The following is a 22,573-nucleotide window of genomic DNA, read 5'->3' as shown; positions in this document are numbered from 1 at the left end:
AGAAGGAAAAATCTCTCCCAAGGTGGGCAGCCAGGGCCCAGAGGCCCAGATCTTTGTGTCCCTCATTGGTCTTTCCCCATCTCCTCGCGGCTTCCCAGGTCAGTCAGGTGGCAGAAACCAGGACATCAGAGGAGGAAAGACAAAGGTGATGCAGCTGTGGTAGGAGATGTACCAGCTAGGCAGACCCCTCTGGCTAGGCATTGTGGAGACCACGTTCACCAGCCTGAGTGTTGCAGAAGTAGATAGATGACAGGCAGAGGCGGATTAAGGTAGGTTGAGGCCCTGGGTGCAGAAGAAAATATTGGGCCCCTTTTAAAATAAGAGAGAGATAGGGCAAATAAAAATACATGTTAATCATATTTTTAAATAAATAAAAATTTTTTATGTACTATTAATGTTAAAATTGTACATATGAAACCAAACCTGGTGTCATTAGAAAAAAGTGTAAAGTTGGGGTTTTGCAGTGCCCTTCAGAAGTCTGGGCCCAGGGCACGTGCCTTGTGCTCCCGCCCTTAAATCCACCTCCTGCCAATTTAAATCCGTTAAATCCTGCTAATTATTAGCAGGGAACTCCCTGCTTGGGGAATGACACACTGGATAGAACCGAGATTTGAAGAACAGGAATTCTATAGGGCACCAGCAAGAACGCGGTTCCTAAACCACTTGATTTGTCACCTGCTTCCTCTGGCTACGAGCAGGTGTCATAACCAATGGTAAGGGGATAGCCTGAGAATTGTGATGCTACTGGCAAGGAGCAGAACGCCTCTCTTCTATTAACGGCTTCTGCTTTGGGTTTCTTATGCACAGTCTGAGTTGGCCTGGAACCCAGCGGCGGCAGACATCAGTCAGGCTCCGGCAGCCCCGAGTGGGGCGGCGGAACCGCTAGAGGAGACATGTGCAGCATGGTCTGAGCCGACAGCTGCTCCGCGCTCTGGAAGGGTCTGGGTTCCAGACCGCGGGCAACACTGCCTTTGGTACCCGGCTGCTCCGCGGTTGTTTCGTGAAGCCACGAGGTTTGCATCTGCATATATTCTCTGAGAGTACAGTCTTTGATCTCCCTCTCAGCTTGGGAGAGGCAATTTCCGCAATCAGGTAGCTGGGGAATTGAGTTTAGTCAGCACTTGTCAGCCCTCGGAACTGGGCGTCCTGGACTACGAGCTCTTTGAGGGCTTGCAGGGGACTACATTTCCCAGAAGGTGCCGCGGTGATTGGAAGTTCTATCAGCCTATGGATGGGGGATATTTCTCGTGACGGAAACTGAGAAGCCAATGGTAAGAGGATAAGGGCGGTGTTTTCCGGCGCTGGCTGTCGAGCCTTGAGTCCCACCTGTGTCTCCACAGTCTTGTCACGAATCCCGCTGGGATAGACTCGGTGTGGCGTACAGTCTGGGATCCACGGTGGAGGACTCTCCTACCTGCTCCATCCCCGGCTGTGCCCTGGGGCGGTGAGTGGGTCCTGGGAAGAAGACAGCGGCCGCAGCCTGCTGAGGAGCGTGGAAGGGGCTCGCCTGCCGCCCCGACGCCGTGTCTGCGGGTCCCCGCGCTCGCCTCTCAAAGCCCACGGGTCGGCTGAGCAGTGGGGAGAGGTAGATGTTGTTTTCTTTGCTGATGTCAGGATAGCAAACCTCGTATCACTTTTCTTGCTTCTCGGTGGTGGTCCCCGGGCCTTAGTATAGCTTTGTGATCCTCGGACCGCCGCACACCCGATTAGGGCCTGCAGCGTGGGGGGTGGGGGTGGGGGTGGGGGTGGGGGTGGGGGTGGGGGTGGGGGTGGAGGGGGAGAGAATGGGTGGCGGCCCTACTCTGGCGGTCATGTTCCTATTAATAAATCTTGTGACAAACCGGGGCTTCTCACAGTGGCACTTAGGGACAGCACCTAGCGCTGTAGGGACTTTGAGGTCACCTGTACGGGGGGGGGGGGGGGCAGGAGACAGCGTGGGAGACAGGGTTTCTGTAGCCTTGCTGGGGACTCCTTCCCCTCACTCCCGCTGCCTCCTGCAGGGGGACCCTGCTGTTGTGTTATGTAATGGATGTAGAAATAAAATTTATGCTCAAAATTCAGTACAGTTTTCACTAACTAATGACATTATTTTTGTTCGTGAAGGTTTTAAGCCAGAGAGATGAAATGTATTTCTACGGTTTTTAGGTCCTTAAAAACTCAGTACTTTATGATGGACTGATAGCAATGACTGTAAATAGGTAAATGTTTCCGTGAAAAGTGTTCTTGTCTGTATTCTAGAAGTTCTAAGTGCTTTGACTAGTGAGACAAAGATGTGAAAGAGGAAAACTTCCTCTCCCCCATCTGGTCCATCCTGCACTGAAACACAGAATTCTTTGTAGCAGGTTCAGGGGCTGACTTGTGTTTCTTTCTGTTGGAAACTCTTTAAAGATTTTATTTATAGCCTGACCAGGCGGTGGCGCAGTGGATAGAGTGTTCGACTGGGACGCGGAGGACACAGGTTGGAGACCCCGAGGTCGCCAGCTTGAGCGCGGGCTCATCTGGATTGAGCAAAATAAAAAATGCTCACCAGCTTGGACCCAGGGTCGCTGGCTCGAGCAAGGGGTTACTCCGTCTGCTGAAGGCCCACGGTCAAGGCACATATGAGAAAGCAATCAATGAACTAAGGAGCTGCAACAAAAAACTGATGATTGATGCTTCTCATCTCTCTCTATTCCTGTCTGTCTGTCCCTATCTATCCCTCTCTCTGACTCTCTCTCTCTCTCTGTCCCTGTAAAGAAAAAATAAAAATAAATAAACGTAAAGATTTTATTTATTGATCTTTTTTGGAGAGAGGAGAGAGAAAGGAGGGAGAGAGGGAAGAATAGGAAGCATGAATTTATATGCCCCTATGTGACTTGACTAGGTAAGCCCAGAGTTTTGAACCAGCGGCCTCAGCATTCCAGGTCGACACTCTATCAACTGTGCCACCACAGGTCAGGTACTGTTGGAAACCCTTTAAAGTGGGAGACCTACCTATGTTTCTTTGTGATTCCTACTGTCTTACAATATATTACTTAATGAATAAATTACTGATCTAACCAGTAATCTGGTCATCTCCCCCAAAATAATTTTTTCTTAATAGTGCTGTCAATTTTATTGATGTATTAATAATTGTTTTCAGCCCCCAAGGGTTTGTTTTGTGCTTATCCCCATTGAATTCCTTCCTCTCTCCCTCCCTCTCTCCCTCCTTCCCTCCCTTCCTTCCTTCCATCTTTTGTATTTTGTATTAGTTTTAAGTGTACAGTATATTGGGTAGATAATCATGTACTTAACCCCACTGAAGTTCACTTAATTTTACAGCTTATTCGTTTTCTGGGTTTTTTTTTTTTTTTTGGATTGGTTGATTTGAGAGAGAGAGAGAGAGAGAGAGAGAGAGAGAGAAACATTGATTTGTTGTTCCACTTATTTATGCATTCACTGGTTGAGTCTTGTATGTGTCCTGACCAGGGATTAAACCTGTAACCTTGATGTATTGAGACCACAGTCTAACCAACCGACTTACCAGGCCAGGGCCTTTTTTTTTTCTTTTCAGGCCTCATTTCTGATTCCATTAAACCTTGAAATAAAATGGTACTCAAGGCAGTTCCCTTTGGAGTTCTGCTTGGTCTGGCCCTTGAGGTTGACAACAAATCTGGAAGCCAGGAAAAGTCAGCTGTCCTCATAACTAATATGAGTATAATTAAGTTCATAATTGGCCCTAGCCGGTTGGTCCAGTGGATAGATCATTGTCCAGGTGCATTGAAGTTGCAAGTTGGATCCCTGGTCAGGTCACATATGATTGCACAACTAAGTGGAGCAATGAGCTGATGCTTTTTTCTCTCTCTCTGTCATATCAATGGGGGGGGGGGGAGAGGTCCACAATTGCTAGCTTGCTAAGGAAAATGTAGTTAGATTATAAGCTTTCCAGAAATTGAGTTGATACCTGGATACTCTCTCCTTTGTTTATCTTGTCTATCATGGACAATTTGTTCCTCCAAAAGTTAGTGTGTTCAAAACAGGGTTCTGTGCATATGTTTTGGAGGCCCAAGCCTCTAATGATGGGAAGGTTGGCCAAAGGAAGGATTCTGTAAAAACAGAATAAGAAAAGCAGATTCTTTGTGACAGACCTGAGATATTGGGGGGGGGGGGCTTTGTTTGAATATGCTGGTGTCCTTAGTCTTTTGGTTTTCAGACCATGGTGAGAATATCCAGAGAGCTATTGATGCATACTGAGGTCTCTTGCTTTAGGACTTGATGACCCTTAATGATGTGGCTGGGGACTTCTGGGAAGAGTAGGCACTGTTTGGAGAATCCTCTTCAGGGATACCACCTAGCAGAATTAGAAGAATGGGCTCTCAAAGGGTAAGGATGCTACTCTCCTTTAGATTTAAGGCATATATTTTAAGTGGGCTCAGGTCTAAGTGGTCTCTAGGGATGCTTGTCTTTTGAGATCCAGATCTCTGTGAGGATAACTATTGTCCTCCTGGCAGAAAAAGGATTTCCATTTTTATGGCACCTATGGTTTACAGATGTCTTTGATATTTATTGCCTTGTTAATATCTCACCATAACCCTTTGATGTATGTATTTATTATCGTCCCCCTTTTCCAGCTCAGGACACTGAGACTCAAAGGACCAATTCAGGTCTTTGTGGAAAATGAGGAGTATAAAAAAAGTGGGGGGAAAGTGGATAGAGCGTTGGCCTGGGATGCTGAAGACCCAGGTTCCAAACCTTGAGGTCACTGACTTGAGCATGGTCTCATCTGGCTTGAGCGTGGGATCATATACATGACCCCATGGTCACTGTCTTGAGCCCAAAGGTCTCTGGCTTGAATCCCAAGATCGCTGGCTTGGGTCCAAGGTCGTTGGCTTGAGCAAGGGATCACTCACTCTGCTGGAGCCCCCAATCAAGGCACTTATGAGAAAACAATCAATGAATAACTATTATACCACAATGGAGAATTGGTGCTTCTCATCTCTCTCCCTCCCGATCTGTTTCTTGTCCCTCCCCTCTTCCCTCTCACTGAAAAAAAAAAAAGTAGGAGGAGTATGCATACACCGGTAATATATTCTCACTGAAGACAAAGACAAGCAAATGAAAGCAAAAGTCATCCATCCTACCACTGAAGAGTTACTGTGCTTTCATATATATAATTAAAAGCATAGTATGTAAGCATATACAGGGGGTCCTCGTTTTATGACAGTCTCGACATATGACATTTTGAGTTTACAATGCTCACTCCCATAAAAACTAAAAAAAATGAGACATGAGTGGCTTATGCCATTAGCATTGTACTTAGGGACTACATGAGCAATCTAGTTTGGCTGTGTGCGGTGGAAGAATACGCAATAACGCAGGTATGAGTGAGGGAGTTGGCGCCCCCCAGTACTCTTACCTGTGCCCTTTTGGACTGTTAAAAGTGCAGTTGTTTCGTTTGTGTTAAGCTAGGGCATGTTTTGACTTACACCAAAACTCAGGTTATGTCACTGTCATAGGAGCGGAACTGTGTCATAACCTGAGGACCCTCCCATATAGATTTTTTTTTTTTTCATTTTTCTGAAGCTGGAAACAGGGAGAGACAGTCAGACAGACTCCCGCATGCGCCTGACTGGGATCCACCCGGCATGCCCACCATGGGGCAACGCTCTGCCCACCAGGGGGCGATGCTCTGCCCATCCTGGGCGTCGCCATGTTGCGACCAGAGCCACTCTAGTGCCTGAGGCAGAGGCCACAGAGCCATCCCCAGTGCCCGGGCCATCTTTGCTCCAATGGAGCTTTGGCTGTGGGAGGGGAAGAGAGAGACAGAGAGGAAAGCGCGGCGGAGGGGTGGAGAAGCAAATGGGCGCTTCTCCTGTGTGCCCTAGCCGGGAATCGAACCCGGGTCCTCCGCACGCTAGGCCGACGCTCTACTGCTGAGCCAACTGGCCAGGGCTAGATATAATTTAAAAACAAGCATATATAGATTTAGAAAATGATGCAAAAACAAAAGAAAAAATTGGGGCCATGTGGTACATTCATTCTAGTTATACATTGTAGTATGAATATATTTTGCTAACAATAAATATCTTTCTATATACCACTTAAAATTACCACTTTAGTATTTTGTTGTATGGGTAGAGTAATTTGCATTACTTTGAACCATAAATTTGACCATTTTTTACTTATAAAATGGCAGTTGTGAGACATTTAGGTCATTTCCAAATTTCACCAGTATTGTGATGAACAGCTCTTAGCTAGTTGTCTTTTTTTTCCCTATTAATTGAAAGAGAGTGAGAGAGAAAGAGAGAAAGAAGCATCAACTCATTGTTACACTTACGTTTTTCATATAGTTGTGCACCCATCGATTGCTTCTCGTATGTGCCCTGGCTGGGGATGGAACTCATGACCTTGGTGTGTGGAGGGTGACATTCTATCCACTGAGCCACTCAGCCAGGGCTGCTAATTGTCTTTTTTTAAAGTTTTGTTTCTTGAAGTATAATTAGTTAATAATTAGCTAATATGTTTTTTGCACAACTTTTTTTTTCCATTTTCTTAGAATTACGAGAATTAGAATTGCTAAGTCAAACTATAGGTACATTTCTAAGATTTGATATTTTCCCAAATGCTTTCTAGAAATATTAAATCAATTTATTTATAATTTGTCATGGCAACAATAAACTACTCAGAGACCAGATGACATGCTCCAAGGGGCCGAGGCGAGGCAACAGCCCTGGTCAGTAGACCAAAGGACTGAAGCCCCGTCCCCAGCCTTACTCAGATATTATATTAGCTAGTACGAATAACTCAAGGAAGCAGACAGCAGAAGTTTTCAGGGGATGAAGTAAAGTGCAAGTAACATGCTGACTCCTAATCTCTGTTCTGAGAGCGTAAACCAGGGGTCCCCAAACTACGACCCATGGGCTGCATGCGGCCCCCTGAGGCCATTTATCTGGCCCCTGTCACACTTCTGGAAGGGGCACCTCTTTCATTGGTGGTCAGTGAGAGGAGTACATTGACATCTCATTAGCCAAAAGCAGGCCCATTGTTCCCATTGAAATACTGGTCAGTTTTTTTTTTTTTGTTTGTTTGTTTTTTGTATTTTTCCGAAGCTGGAAATGGGGATAGACAGTCAGACAGACTCCCGCATGCACCCGACCGGGATCCACCCGGCACGCCCACCAGGGGGCGCGCTCTGCCCACCAAGGGGCGATGCTCTGCCCCTCCAGGGCGTCGCTCTGTTGCGACCAAAGCCACTCTAGTGCCTGGGGCAGAGGCCAAGGAGCCATCCCCAGTGCCCGGGCCATCTTTGCTCCATTGGAGCCTCGCTGCGGGAGGGGAAGAGAGAGACAGAGAGGAAGGAGAGGGGGAGGGGTGGAGAAGCAGATGGGCGCTTCTCCTGTGTGCCCTGGCCGGGAATCGAACCTGGGACTTCTGCACGCCAGGCCGACGCTCTACCACTGAGCCAACCAGCCAGGGCCTGGTCAGTTTATTGATTTAAATTTACTTGTTCTTTATTTTAAATATTGTACTTGTTCCCGTTTTGTTTTTTTACTTTAAAATAAGATATGTGCAGTGTGCATAGGGATTTGTTCATAGTTTTTTTATAGTCCGGCCCTCCAACGGTCTGAGAGACAGTGAACTGGCCCCCTCTGTAAAAAGTTTGGGGTCCCCTGGCCTAAACATTTTCTGTTACTGAATCTTATCCTGCTGTTTTGCTGTTTCCAGCACAGGGTCAGAGAGGCCCTGGACTCGCACCTGCTCAGAGGTTTCACCCTAGGGCTCCTCATTGTCTCTGATTGTTTACCCTAACTCTCTGCAAGTCTTCACAGCATATTCCTACAGTAATTTAATAGTCAGGTCTAATTAATAGTAATAGCTAACATTTGAGGACTTAACACTTACTCTTTATAACTCCATGAGGTAAGTCTTATCATTATCCCTATTTTATAGATAAAGACATAGAAATAGATAGTTTAACTTTCTTAAAGTTACACAGCTTGTAAGAGGCAGGGTTAGGATTCAAATTCAGGCAATATGACTCTTGAGTTTGCACTTTTCACCTCTATACTATATTGCCTAAATGTATCATTGTTTTAATTTTAATTTTTTTCTTTTTTTTTTTGTGACAGAGAGAGGGACAGATAGGGACAGACAAACAGGAAGAAGGAAAGATAAGAAGCATAAATTCTTTGTTATGGCTCCTTTGTTGCTCATGGATTGCTTTCTCATATGTGCCTGGACCAGGGGGCTACAGCAGAGCGAGTGACCCATTGCTCAAGCCAGCGACCTTGGGGCTCAAGCCAGCGACCATAGGGTCACGTCCATGATCCCACACTCAAACCAGTGACCCTGCGCTCAAGCTGGTGAGCCCATGCTTAAGATGGTGACGTCAGGGTTTTGAACCTGGGTCCTCTGCATTCCAGTTCTATGCTCTATCCACTGCGCCACTGCCTGGTCAGGCTTTAATTTCTTTCTTTAAAAAAAGATTTTATTTATTGGTTTTAAAGAGGAGAGAGAGGGGGTTGGAGTGAGAAGTATCAACTCAGTTGTTTCACTATAGTTGTCCATTGATTGATTGCTTGTTATATGGCAAGGCCAGGGTTTCGAACCGGCAACCTCAGTGTTCCAGGTTGACACTCTATCAACTGAGCCACCATAGGCCAGGCTAATTTTAATTTATCTGGTTAATAGTAAGGTTAAAGTTTTTCCATATAATTTATAGACTACTTCTCTTCATTTTCTTTTGTGAATTGCCTATTCATGTTTTGTGTCAATTTTTTTCTTACAAGTGTTTGTTTTTTGTTTGTTTGTTTTAATTTTTTTTTTTTTTTGCTTGGTTCTCAATCATTGGCCCCAGATGGGGTTGCCAGGTGGAACCTGGTTGGGGCACATGTGGAAGTCTGCCTTACTGTCTCCTTTCTTATCACCTAAAAAAAAAAAAAATATATATATATATATATATATATATATGGGAGGGAAGGAGAAAGAGAGAGAAACATCAATTTGTTGTTTCACTTATTTATGCATTCATTGGTTGATTCTTGTATGTGCCCTGTCTGGGGATTGAACTTATGACTGTGGCATATTGGGATGATGCTCTAACTAACCAACTGAGCTACTACCCAGTCAGAGCTGTTTGTCTTTTTCTCGTGGATGTGTCCATTTCTGCTTTTCTGGGAAAATATTAAAGCCCAATATTAACTTCCTTGATTTGTTTCTGATAAAATTATCTCTCCACATGGTTTAGTCTTGCATCTTTAGAGATGAGTTATTGTATTTACTCTAACATTTCAATGAACCAAGTCCTGATTATTTTTTAATGGGAGGCAAAGGGCTTTTTCTCAGCCTCTTGAGGTGATCTCCCTTTTTTATCACTTTATCATGGCTGCCCTTTTATTTTTTATTTTTTTATTTTATTTATTCATTTTAGAGAGGAGAAAGAAAGGGAGAGAGAGAGACAGAGAGGGAGAGAGAGAGGAGAGAGAGACAGAGAGAGAAGGTGGGGAGGAGCTGGAAGCATCAACTCCCATAGGTGCCTTGACCAGGCAAGCCCAGGGTTTCGAACCGGTGACCTCAGCATTTCCAGGTCGATGCTTTATCCACTGCGCCACCACAGGTCAGGCATGGCTGCCCTTTTAATGAGACCAAACACATGTTAGAATTTCTCTGGGTGTTCTGTTCTACCGAGGGAAGGAGGAGGGCTTAGATTTTGGCCAGGCCTTGTGTGATTGGCTCAGATTAACACCCTATGTTCATCTTTCTGTATAGGATTTCTAGACCAAGTGTTATCTCCCAGCTGGAACAGAAAGAAGAGCCATGGGTTCTACCACTCCAAAATTTTGAGGCAAGGAAGATCCTAAGGGAAAGTCACGCAGGTGAGATGTGAATGCTACTGGGTAGGAGAAGAATTTTGGAATGCTGCCCTAGACTTTTTTCTTTTAAGGTTTTATTTGTTGATTTTAGAGAGAGGAGAGAGAGAGAAAAAGGGGGAGGAGTAGGAAGCATCAATGCCTGGTTGCTTCATAGTTGCTTTTCGTATGTGCCTTGACTGGGCAAACCCAGGGTTTCAAACCGATGACCTCAGCATTCCAGGTTGCTGCTTTATCCACTGTGCCACCACAGGTCAGGCTTTTTTTTTTTTTTCCCAAGTAATAGAGACAAAGACAGACACAGGAAGGGAGAAAGCAAGGGAGGAAAGAGGTCAGAAACATCAGCTTGTAGTTGTGTCACTTTAGTTTTTGTTTTTTGTTTTGTTTTTTTACAGGGACAGAGAGAGTCAGAGAGAGGGATAGATAGGGACAGACAGACAGGAATGGAGAGAGATGAGAAGCATCAATCATCAGTCTTTCATTGTGACACTTTAGTTGTTCATTGATTGCTTTCTCATATGTGCCTCGACCATGGGCCTTCAGCAGACCAAGTAACCCCTTGCTGGAGCCAGCGACCTTGGGTCCAAGCTGGTGAGCTTTTTGCTCAAGCCAGATGAGCCCGCGCTCAAGCTGGCGACCTCGGGGTCTCAAACCTGGGTCCTCCGCATCCCAGTCCGACGCTCTATCCACTCCGCCACTGCCTGGTCAGGCTGTGTCACTTTAGTTTTGTTCATTGATTGCTTCTCATTCATACCTTGATACAACCTTGGGCTTCAAGCCAGTGACCTTGGGCTATAAGCCAGCAACCATGGGATAATGTTGATGATCTCACACTTGAGCCTGTGCTCAACCAGGTGAGCCTGTGCTCAAGCTGGTGACCTCAGGATTTCATGCTCTATCCACTGTGCCACCACTGGTCAGGCTGCCCTAGAACCTTTGTTCTTCCTATTAGAAGTTTAAATTTGAGTCCTTGGGCAGTCACCAAATAAAGTCTCTTTTTAAGTAAGCATTTCACTTTTGTTTTGACTTTGAAAGGAGCTGCCCAATTTTGACAATATGTATCTTATTCTTGAAGGATACATTTGAGGTCACCTCAAAATTCACCCGGTCATCTTAAAATAGAAAGGGTTTAGGAATTTATGTTTTCTGTAAGTTCAATGAACTTCAATAAAATTTTATAAAGTGAAAACCAAAGTAGTCAAATTAGTTATAGTCTGTTGCAAAGACACTAATTTTAATCTTTCTTGCAGCTTTCTGATGTTCGATCCTGATAACTTTATTCTCTGTCACTTCTGTTAATTTTTCAGACTTTGAGAATCAGGTGGAAAAACTCCATCAGGAGGTTTCTGAAACAACAGAACAATGTGGCCCATCCCCAGAAAGGGCCAGTAAAGACATTTCTTTTACTCCTAGCTGGGGAGGAAGCTGGGAGAGGGCCCTGGAATTAGAAGAACATGGAACCCTTCCAGGAGAGGGCCATCAGGAGCCCTTTTCAGAGAGTGAAGAGTTAAACAAGCTCCTTGATGGATATGTAGGAAAGAAGCCTGTGTGTGCAGAATGTGGAAAGAGCTTTAACCAGAGCTCCTATCTCATAAGACACCTAAGAACCCATACGGGCGAGAGGCCTTTCAAATGCATCAAGTGTGGGAAAGGCTTCAAACAGAGTTCAGACCTCGTCACCCATTGCAGAACACACACAGGAGAGAAACCTTACCAGTGCAGTGGATGTGAGAAAAAATTCAGCGACAGCTCCACCCTCATCAAACATCAGAGAACCCACACAGGTGAGAGGCCCTACGAGTGCCCAGAGTGTGGGAAGACTTTTGGGCGGAAGCCACACCTCATAATGCACCAAAGGACCCACACAGGAGAGAAGCCCTACACGTGCCTCGAATGTCATAAAAGCTTTAGTCGAAGCTCAAATTTCATCACCCACCAGAGGATCCACACAGGAGTAAAGCCTTACAGGTGTAATGACTGTGGAGAAAGTTTTAGCCAAAGCTCAGATTTGATTAAGCACCAACGAACTCACACAGGAGAGCGGCCCTTTAAATGCCCGAAGTGCGGAAAGGGCTTTCGAGATAGTTCTCATTTTGTGTCTCACATGAGTACTCACTCAGGAGAAAGGCCCTTCACTTGTCCTTACTGTCACAAAAGTTTCAGCCAGAGCTCACATCTGGTCACGCACGAGAGAACACACACAGGGGAGAGGCCTTTTAAGTGTGACAACTGTGGAAAAGGGTTTGCTGACAGCTCTGCCCTCATTAAACACCAGCGGATCCACACAGGAGAAAGACCCTATCATTGTGGCCAGTGTGGGAAGAGCTTCAATCAGAGTTCCCACTTCATGACCCATCAGCGAATCCACTTAGGAGACAGACCCTATCGATGTCCTGAGTGTGGCAAAACCTTCAACCAGCGTTCCCATTTCCTGACACACCAAAGAACACACACAGGAGAAAAACCTTTTCACTGTAGTAAATGCGACAAGAGCTTCCGTCAGAAAGCACATCTTTTATGCCATCAAAACACTCATTTGATTTAGGAAATAATCCAGTGGTGCTACGGTTCCCTTCCAAACTTCCATTGGTACAGTCTTCTCTTTTTCTTTCTTAATTTTTAAAAAATATTTATTTTAGAGAGAGGAAAGGAGAGAGCAGAAGAGAAACAGGAACATTGATCTGTTCCTGTATGCTCCCTGACTTGGGGTTGAACTGGCACCCTCTGAGCTTTGGGACGATGCTCTAACCAACCGAGCTATCTGGCCAGGGTGGTATAGTCTTCAAGTATCCCAAATAGAGAGAACCTGAACCTGGGCACCAGTGGTTCAAGTTGGGCCCTGATCTGTTCCTTCTCTTCCTTTTCCCCCATGTTTTACTGGTGAGGATACATCTATAGGATCCAAATAATGTTTGCAATACAAAAGACATTCCTTCGCTGTTTTTGATTGACTCTTAGAGAAATGTGAGGGTTTTGTGTGTGTGTGTGTGTGTGTGTGTGTGTGTGTGTGTGTGTGTGTTTTGTATTTTTCTGAAGTGAGAAGCCGGGAGGTAGAGAGACAGACTCCCGCATGCGCCCAACCAGGATCCAACGGGCATGCCCACTAGGGGGCGATGCTCTGCCCATCTGGGGTGTTGCTCTGTTGCGGCCGGAGCCATTCTAGTGCCTAAGGCAAAAACCATGGAGCCATCCTCAGCGCCCAGGCCAACTTTGCTCCAATGAAGCCTTGGCTGTGGGAGGGAAAGAGAGATGTAGAGAGAAATGAGAGGGGAAGGGTGGAGAAGCAGATAGTCGTTTCTTCTGTGGCCCTGGCTGGGAATTGAACTTGGACCTTCCACACGCCAGGCTGATGCTCTCCCACTGAGTCAACCGGCCAGGACTGAGAAATATGAGTTTAGTAGTTGGTGCCTGGTCACTGGAAGAGAAATAAGATACCGTATTTCCCCATGTATAAGATGCTCCCATGTATAAGATGCACCTTAATTTGGGGGCTCAAAATTTGAAAAAATGTATTATATAAAGTTATTGAACTCAAGTTTTATTTATCATAAAATTCATACAACTCCTCATCACTGTCAAAACTCCCATCTATTAGCTTGTCCTCCTCTGTGTCTGATGATGAATCACTGTCTTCAACAATGAGTGCAAAAACAAGTGCCGAAAAGTGGGAAAAGCAAGTGAAAAAACTACAACCACTGTATAAGACGCACCCAGTTTTTAGACCCCAAATTTTTTTTTTTTTTTTTTTATTCTTTTTTTTTTTTTTATTCTTTTTTTTTTTTTTTCATTTTTCTGAAGCTGGAAACAGGGAGAGACAGTCAGACAGACTCCCGCATGCGCCCGACCGGGATCCACCCGGCACGCCCACCATGGGGCGATGCTCTGCCCATCCTGGGCGTCGCCATGTTGCGACCAGAGCCACTCTAGCGCCTGAGGCAGCGGCCACAGAGCCATCCCCAGCGCCCGGGCCATGTTTGCTCCAATGGAGCCTTGGCTGCGGGAGGGGAAGAGAGAGACAGAGAGGAAAGCGCGGCGGAGGGGTGGAGAAGCAAATGGGCGCTTCTCCTGTGTGCCCTGGCCAGGAATCGAACCCGGGTCCTCCGCACGCTAGGCCGACGCTCTACCGCTGAGCCAACCGGCCAGGGCCTAGACCCCAAATTTTTCAAAAAAAAAATTGCATCTTATACAAAGGAAATATGCTAAGTGTGACCTGGAGATCTCCTGTAAACCACCTGGTACAATGACGGGCACAAAGTAGGTGCTCAGTATCAAAACGGTCACCTTATCACTATAATGATCTATATTTGAGATCTTACATGAAGCCCTCAGTATAGTACCTGTTCCTTAAAAGACACTCCATACAAAGCTGGTTGCTTATTCTCAGCCTTATCACTCAGTAAGGGGTTTATTAGCACAGCCCTGCAAGCCAAGAACTTGCAAGAAATTAGGTTGGCACTAGAAGGTCTCGGGTGTGAGCACACAGTTTTAATGAAACAGAACACTCCCACCCCAGTGCTATGCAGGCATTAGTCACCAAATGTCTCATTGCCGTGACAAGGCAGAATTACCATAGAGGATGTTTGCGGTCTTGTGACTAAGAGGCTGAAAGAATTTCAGAAGCTTTTTGTACAGCATTGTCTGAGGAACTCCCATTGGGGGTTTGCTGCGATCTGAGGCATAGGAAATCTCCAGTGACGAGCAAGCCAGAGGGACCTGGAAGAGGACTGTCACTTTGCAGAAGCGAAATAATATATATTACAGGATCCTTCCTGGCATTCAGCTGCAGGAAACAGCTCCTGTTTTCATATTTGCTGGGTCATTTGCCTTTTAGTTTTAAGTTAATGCAACTCTGATCCTTTTTGGGTCATTCAGTTTATGCACTGGTACATTCCTATGTTTAATTAAAAATGCATTGAGGGAGGGCATGTGTTATAAAGAAAACACTGACTTCACTGAGAAGGCGAGCTGTTGGAGCCCTGGCCCTGACACTTAACTGGCCAGACTTCCACCTTCTCTCAGGCCCCACCTTACCTACCTCACAAGGTTGTTGTGAGGGTCTAACACACACACACATGCGCGCGCGCACATGTATGCGCGCATGCACGTGAGCAATTTGTTGTTAAACTATAAAGTGTAACATCTCTAAAGTTGAATGTGACAGTATTATCGCTAACATCTTTTCTCCAAGGAACTCTGGATAATATTTCTCCAGATGTCTCATTTTCTCTCATAATGAGGGACTTCTTATTTTTACCCATCGAAAACCTGAGGCCTGAAAATGCCAAATGACTTGTTATGGGTCACGTGGTTACAGAAGAGCCAGACTCCGGCCGCAGGTGTCCTTGGCAGCAACAAGGAACAGGCCAGCTGTGGGATTTGTCTCTGAGACACTACAGGACTGGAGGACTCACGTTATACCCATCAAACCACTCTGAATTGGGAAATGATGGAGGCTTGTAGCCTGAGTACTTGGGAACTTTACAGGATCCTGGGCTGGGGTCCTTGATCCTCAAGGAGTAGGAGTGCCAGGTAAGGACAGATGCAAGAGGGGGAAGGGGTGAAGGAGGATATTGCATGTTTAACAATCTAGAGAGAAAAGAGGCTGCCTGATGGTCTTTTCCTTTCAAGCCTGCCGGTGTTAATACACACTGAGTGATTACATCAGCCTCGGAACACTAGTTTGTTCCCTTCCTTTATATGGAATGCCATTTAAGGGCTTTAGCTCCGCGGGGACAGAACTCGTTGGTAAACCCAAGCTCTTTCTTTGACAGAGAAATTAGATAATTGACCAGAGGAAAAGAAATCTGGTTTAATCCATTGCAGTGGTCCACAACATGTGAGCCCAGACCAATATCATTAGCAGCTGGGAACATGTTAGAAATGCGAATTCTAAGTCCTTAACCCAGACTTACTGAATCAGAAACTCCAAGGGTGCTTTCTCTCTGGGGCTGGAAGTGTTTTGGCCAGGAGTAAGATGTGGAATGAGCCCATGCAGAATTGAGTACGATATCCCTTAGAGGAGAAATTCTGAGAATTTTTTACTGGATTAATGTAACATGTCCTGGAAGAGTGTCCTGCAAGAGGAAGTCAGTTAGAGGACATTGAGGGTCATAAAAGCTACATTATTAGCACCAGCAGGCATAACCCTAAACCCAGCTAAAAATGTGATGTGTGCTGACTTGTGGTGGCGCAGTGGGATAAAGCGTCGACCTGGAACACTGAGGTCGCCGGTTCGAAACCTTGGGCTTGCCTGGTCAAGGCACATATGGGAGTTGATGCTTCCTGCTCCTCCCCCTTCTCTCTCTCTCTCTGTCTCTCTCTCTCACTCCTCTCTCTCTAAAAAAAAAAAAAATCAATAAATAAAATATTAAAAAAAAAAAAAAAAAAGCCTGACCAGGTGGTGGCACAGTGGATAGAGCATCGGACTGGGATGCGGAAGAACCCAGGTTCGAGACCCCGAGGTCGCCAGCTTGGGCGCGGGCTCATCTGGCTTGAGCAAAGAGCTCACCAGCTTAGACCCAAGGTCGCTGGCTCCAGCAGGAGGTTACTCGGTCTGCTGAAGGCCCCCGGTCAAGGCACATGTGAGAGAGCAATCAATGAACAACTAAGAGGTCGCAACGAGAAACTGGTGATTGATGCTTCTCATCTCTCTCAGTTCCTGTCTGTCCCTGTCTATCTCCGCTTTTGTAAAAAAAAAAAAAAAAAAAAAAATGTGATGTGTGCTCATTGTCTGTGAGTGAGCCTAGATTTAGGAGGGAGAATGTGGCAGTGGCGCAGAACGGGGGGCAGAAGAAAGAGCTTCTAGTCTCGGTGAAGTTACTCACGAGGCAGCTATCTTTGGCCAGGCCAGTTGATCACTCTGAACTTCAGTCTGTAATTGAGAAAAAGATTCCTTTATCCTTACCACTTTAAAATGTGGGTCTTTCGCCCTGGCCGAGTAGACCAGTTGCTTAAGGTGTCATGCTGATGTGCCAAGGTTATGGATTCAGTCCTAGGTTAGGACACATACAAGAATAGACCAAGACATAAATTGAGCAACAGATTGATGTTTATCTTGTCTCTTAAAAAAAAAAAAAAAGGGAGCTCTCCTGACCAGGCGGTGGTGCAGTGGATAGAGCGTTAGACTGGGATGTGGAAGACCCAGGTTCGAGACCCCAAAGTTGCCAGCTTGAGCACGGGCTCATCGGTTTTGAGCAAGGTTCACCAGCTTGGACCCAATGTCACTGGCTCGAGCAAGGGGTCACTCCGTCTGCTGTAGCCCCCCAGTCAAGGCACATATGAGAAATCAATCAATGAACAACTAAGGAACTGCAACGAAGAATTGGTGTTTCTCATCTGTCTACCTTCCTGTGTGTCTGTCCTTATCTGTCCCTCTCTCTGACTCTGTCTCTGCCACACACAAAAAAAATAATAATAAAGAATATAAAAGAGAAAGAACTGGTCTTTTTTTTTTTAAAGGGAGCTCTCACAGACTCCAGTACTGTCCAACATAGCAAGCAGGCTCTAACACATGTGCACCTTTACTCTCAGAGAGGTAAAAGCTGGTGGTCTGTAGCTTGACCCCTCTCCCTCTTCCACTCCTCAGCCCTTCCCCAGGTTCTTAGAGGAGAGGAGAAACCTTTAAAACCTAGTACCTGCCAACAGAATTAGCACATTACCTCCAACCCAGACTCCAGGCTCCATCCCCTCCTATCCCGACTTCCTAACAGTACTTAACAGACACAGGCCACTAGGTTGTAACATATTAAGTCTTTTTTTTTTTTTTTTTTGACAGAGACAGAGAGTCAGATAGGGACAGACAGACAGGAAGGGAGAGAGATGAGAAGCATCAATTCTTCGTTGCAGCTCCTTAGTTGTTCAGTGATTGCTTTCTCATATGTGTCTTGCCTGAGAGGCTCCAGCTGAGACAGTGACCCCTTGCTCAAGCCAGCGACCTTGGGCTCAACCCAGCGACCATGAGGTCATGTCTGTGATATCAACACTCAAGCTGGTGACCCCACGCTTAAACTGGATGAGCCTGAGCTCAAGCCAACAACCTTGGAGATTCAAACCTGGGTCCTCAGTGTCTCAGGCCAGCGCTCTATCTGCTGCACCACCGGTCAGGCCTCTTCCCTTCCCCTTTTTGTCAAACTTTCACTAATATGTAGTTATTCTCAGGGCTGTCATATCTAGGCTCTTTTACTAGTGTGCCTCTAGATTTTGGCTCTCAAGGGTCTCCTAATTTCCTCCTAATAAAGGTCTTTTCTCTTTCTCAAATCAATGGAAATATTAAAACAAAACAAAAAGGCTTTAAATGGTACATGATTAGGTATGGGTGCTAGAGGACAGTGGTCGTTAAAGGTCTCTTGTTAGTCTTCTTTCTGTTCAATAGCTATTTACTTATTATTAATTGGTTGATTTTAGAGAAAGAGGAAGGGAGAGAGAGAGACAAAGAGAGAGAGACAGAAACATTGATCTGTTCCTGTATGTGTCCCGACTGGCAAGATTTGTGAATCTGGATGATGCTCTAACCAACCAAGCTCTCAGGCCAGGGTGCTGTTTACTTTTTAGTCTTACTTACACATGCTTCTTGAAATTCTCTTTTCTCTTGATGGATATACGATGCTTCTCCTTATTTCTGGCTACTCCTTGTCAAGTATCTTCCCTGTTCCTCTTCTTCCCGTTACATGCGCCGCACCTCACCTCCCTCCCCCTCAGCATTCTGACCCTTGGCACTCTTCTTTTTTTTCCCCCTGCATACTAATCTTATGACTTCAACCATCATCTCTTAAAACATAGTTCTAGAGTCAGCATGTGGGCGGGGGAGGGCGGGGACCAGCAGAAAAAAAAACAAAAAAAAACAGTTCTAGCCTGACCAGGTGGTGGCGCAGTGGATAGAGCGTCGGACTGGGATGCGGAAGGACCCAGGTTCGAGACCCCAAGGTCATCGCCAGCTTGAGCGCGGGCTCATCTGGCTTGAGCAAAGAGCTCACCAGCTTAGACCCAAGGTCGCTGGCTCCAGCAGGGGGTTATTCGGTCTGCTGAAGGCCCACAGTCAAGGCACATGTGAGAAAGCAATCAATGAACAACTAAGAAGTCGCAACGTGCAATGAGAAACTGATGATTGATGCTTCTCATCTCTCTCCGTTCCTGTCTGTCTGTCCCTGTCTATCTCTGCCTCTGTAAAAAAAAAAAAAAAAAAAAAAGAAACAAACACCATAGTTCTAGCTCAACCTCTCCCCTGAATCTCATACCTACCAATCCAGCTGCTTCATGGACCCTCCCCAGGGAAGACCTGCTGCTTGACAAATCCAGAATCTCTGGCTTTGGCCGGTTGGCTCAGTGGTAAAGTGTCAGCCTGGCATGTGAATATCCCAGGTTTGATTCCCAGTCAGGGCACACAGGAGAAGTAACCATCTGCTTCTCCACCCTTTCTCTTTCCCCTCCTTCTTCTCTATCTCTCCTCTCCTCCTGCAGCCATAGCTCAATCAGTTCCAACACATTGGCCCTGGGCTCTGAGGATGGCTCTGTTGAGCCTGTGCCTCAGGCACTAAAAATGGCTTGGTTGCAAGCATGGCCCCAGATGGAGGTTGCTGGCTGGATGCCAGTTGGGGCATATATGGGAGTCTGTTGCTCTCTCCCCACCTTTCACTTGGAAAAGGAGAACCCTCCCTTGCCCCAAAATTCAGAATCTCCAAATTATAGCATCTCCTCCTAGAGCACCTTTCCTGACTTTCTTATTTACCATCGACTCCAATGTTCTCTTACATACCCTCACCAGAAACCTCCTGGTCAGCTTTGATTTCTCTTCCTCCATTGTTTCCTGTGTTCTTATGGTGCCAAGTCACGTAAGCCTCTGCCTCTACACCCTCTCTTTCTCTTTCCTTTTTTAAATTGTAAAGTCACCAGTTAAAAAAAAAAAAAGATGTGCCCAAAGTAAAAAATTTGAAAATGCCATGTCTCTTTTTCACTCCTCGCCCCCTCCGCTCCCCAAACCTCAGCTCTGTGGCAGCCTGGCATGCCCAGGCTGATGTTACTCCTCTTTCCATACCCACTGCCATCATCTGAGCTAAGGGGATGGTTTTCCATCTTGTCTTTTTTTTTTAGTTCAACAATTTTTTTTTTAACAGAGACAGAGAGAGAGTCAGAGAGGGATAGACAGGGACAGACAGACAGGAACAGAGAGATGAGAAGCATCAATCATTAGTTTTTCGTTGCGCATTGCGACACTTTAGTTATTCATTGATTGCTTTCTCATATGTGCCTTCACCGCGGGCCTTCAGCAGACCGAGTAACCCCTTGCTCAAGCCTTGGGTCCAAGCTGGTGAGCTTTGCTCAAACCAGATGAGCCCACGCTCAAGCTGGTGACCTCGGGGTCTCGAACCTGGGTCCTCGGCATCCCAGTCTGATGCTCTATCCACTGCGTCACCACCTGGTCAGACAACAAATATTTTCTAAGTGCCTACTACACACCAAGTTCTACATCAGACCCTGGAGGTACAAAGACAAATATGACAGTAAAACAAGTCCACACTTAAGACCTGTTGGAGCCCTGGCCAGGTAGCTCAGTTGGTTAGAGTATCATCCCAATATGCCAAGGTTGCAGACTTGATCCCGAGTCAGGGTATATACAAGAATCAACCAATGAATGCATAAGTGGGGGAAAAAAGACCTTTTAGACTTTGGGCAAGTTACTTACCCTCTTTGAGCTTTATTTCCTTATTTGTAAAATGAGTATAATCTCAGTACCTTCTTCATGGGGTTGGATTATTACTTCTTCAGGAGGATTAATGAGATGTAATGAGGTCATGCCTATAACACTTTGTATATTGTATCTGCTTCATAAATGTCAATGACAATGATAATAATGATAACGTTTGTCTCAAAAGAGTTTTGAAGACGAGGGATTATCTAGGTGTAGAAAGATGGAAAATATTTTTCAAAGATAAAATAGTTTAATTGAAGACAAGCAGCTTAACTGAAATTAGAAGGCCGAGGTAGAGTTCAGAGACAGAGAGGTTACAACTTGGACATTGTCTTCTATGAATATTTCTCAAAATGTGAGCCAAGGGCCATCTGCATTAATTTATATATATATATATAGGGCAGAGAGAGCATCAGAGAGAGGGATAGACAGGGACAGACAGACAGGAACTGAGAGAGATGAGAAGCATCAATTATCAGTTTTTCATTGCGACACCTTAGTTGTTCATTGATTGCTTTCTCATATGTGCCTTGACCGTGGGCCTTCAGCAGACCAAGTAACCCGTTGCTCTAGACAGCGACCTTGGGTCCCAGCTGGTGAGCTTCTTGCTCAAGCCAGATGAGCCCGCGCTCAAGCTGGCGACCTCAGGGTCTTGACCCTGGGTCCTCCACATCCCAGTCCAATTCTCTATCCACTGCACCACCTCCTGGTCAGGCCATCTGCATTAATTTTACCTGGGGTGCTTGTCCAAAATGCAGATTTAGTGACTCCACCTCTGGACAAGTTGGTAAATTCACATAGTGGAATAATATATGCCAGGGAAATTAACAAACTTCAGTTATACCAACACAAATAAGCCTCAAAAATTCAAGACTGAAGGCCCTGACCCATTAGCTCAGTCAGTTTACAGCAGTGGTAGTCATCCTGGTCCCTACCGCCCACTAGTGGGCATTCCAGTTTTTATGGTGAATGGTAGCAGAGCAACCAAAGTATAAATAAAAAGATAGATTTAACTATAGTAAGTTGTTTTATAAAGATTTATTTTGCCAAACTTAGCAAAAATCTGACATAAAGTACTTGGTAAGTAATTATTATTATATGCTTTAACTTGCTGTAACTCTGCTTTATAAATTTTATAAAGTGAAGTTACTTCCCTACTTTATAAATCACCATTACTGTGGAACCGGTGGGTGGTTAGAAAATTTTACTACTAACAGAGATACAAAAGTGGGCAGTAGGTATAAAAAGGTTGACTACCCCTCGTTTACAGCATCATCCCAAAAGGACAAGGCTGAGGGTTTGATCCCCGGTGAGGGCACACATGGGAAGCAACCAACAAATATACAACTAAGTGGAACAACAAATGAATGCTTCCATTCTCCCTCCTCTCTCTCTCTTTCCTCTCTCTTCTCTAAAAAAGCAATCAATAAATTAAAAAAATATATTAAGTCCTGGCTGGATAGCTCAGTTGGTTGGAGCATCATCCCAAAGCGCAAAGATTGCCAATTCAATCCCTGGTCAAGGCACATACAGGAACAGCTCTATGTTTCTGTCTCTGACTCTCTCTCCCTGCCTCTCTCAAAAATTAAGGAAAAAAAATTAATGCCAAGTGCAAAAAATAAGACAGGAAAACACTTATAGTAAGGGTCAAAATACAATAAAGATAAGAATAGGCAGTCCTGGCTGGATAGCTCAGTTGGGTGGAGCAACATCCTGAAGTGCAGAGGTTGCAGGTTCAATCCCCTGGTCAGGGCATGTACAGAAACAGACCAATGTTCCTGTCTCTCTCCCTCCCTTCCTCTCTTTTTTTTTTTATAAATAAATTTTTATTAATTTTAATGGGATGACATCAATAAATCAGGGTACATATATTTAAAGAAAACATGTCCAGGTTATCCCTTCCTCTCTTGCTAAAATCAACTAAAAAAAAAAAGATAAAAACAGGCAAAACCAAACACTATATTGCTTAACAGTAAGAACCTATTCACAAACTAATAAAAACAGTGGATTTATCAAAGTCAGGAGAGAGGTTAACTGAAATGAGGAAGGAGAATGCTAAGTT

General features: G+C 45.2%; 1 protein-coding gene across 2 annotated transcripts; it reads left to right on the top strand.

Annotated features, from left to right (window-relative positions):
- The first annotated feature begins 1,331 nt into the window (after nt 1–1,331).
- Nucleotides 1,332–13,555, top strand: ZNF774 (zinc finger protein 774). Of its 2 annotated transcripts, XM_066355462.1 has the most exons (5): nt 1,332–1,585; nt 2,104–2,198; nt 4,228–4,341; nt 9,727–9,833; nt 11,135–13,555. In XM_066355462.1, exons 3-5 carry the CDS (start codon nt 4,244–4,246, stop codon nt 12,370–12,372), a joined length of 1,443 nt encoding a protein of 480 aa, XP_066211559.1. In that variant the 5' UTR covers nt 1,332–1,585; nt 2,104–2,198; nt 4,228–4,243; the 3' UTR covers nt 12,373–13,555. The 2 variants fall into 2 exon arrangements, with proteins under 2 accessions (XP_066211559.1, XP_066211558.1); XM_066355461.1 differs by lacking the exon at nt 2,104–2,198.
- Nucleotides 13,556–22,573: the final 9,018 nt, after the last annotated feature.

The sequence above is a fragment of the Saccopteryx leptura genome, chromosome 13 (genome assembly GCF_036850995.1).
Source record: "Saccopteryx leptura isolate mSacLep1 chromosome 13, mSacLep1_pri_phased_curated, whole genome shotgun sequence".
NCBI classification, from domain to species: domain Eukaryota; kingdom Metazoa; phylum Chordata; class Mammalia; order Chiroptera; family Emballonuridae; genus Saccopteryx; species Saccopteryx leptura.
Note: the sequence above shows the minus strand (reverse complement) of the source record. Positions and strands in the feature narration are given on the sequence as shown.

What these genes read in the sequence shown, in the direction of transcription:
- ZNF774 (XM_066355461.1), top strand. Translation starts at nt 4,244, where the DNA reads ATGATGTGGCTGGGGACTTCTGGGAAGAGTAGGCACTGTTTGGAGAAT. An exon ending in GAAGAATGGGCTCTCAAAGG is followed by an intron (nt 4,342 to 9,726) that starts GTAAGGATGCTA and finishes CTTTCTGTATAG; the next exon opens with GATTTCTAGACCAAGTGTTA. An exon ending in CCTAAGGGAAAGTCACGCAG is followed by an intron (nt 9,834 to 11,134) that starts GTGAGATGTGAA and finishes TTAATTTTTCAG; the next exon opens with ACTTTGAGAATCAGGTGGAA.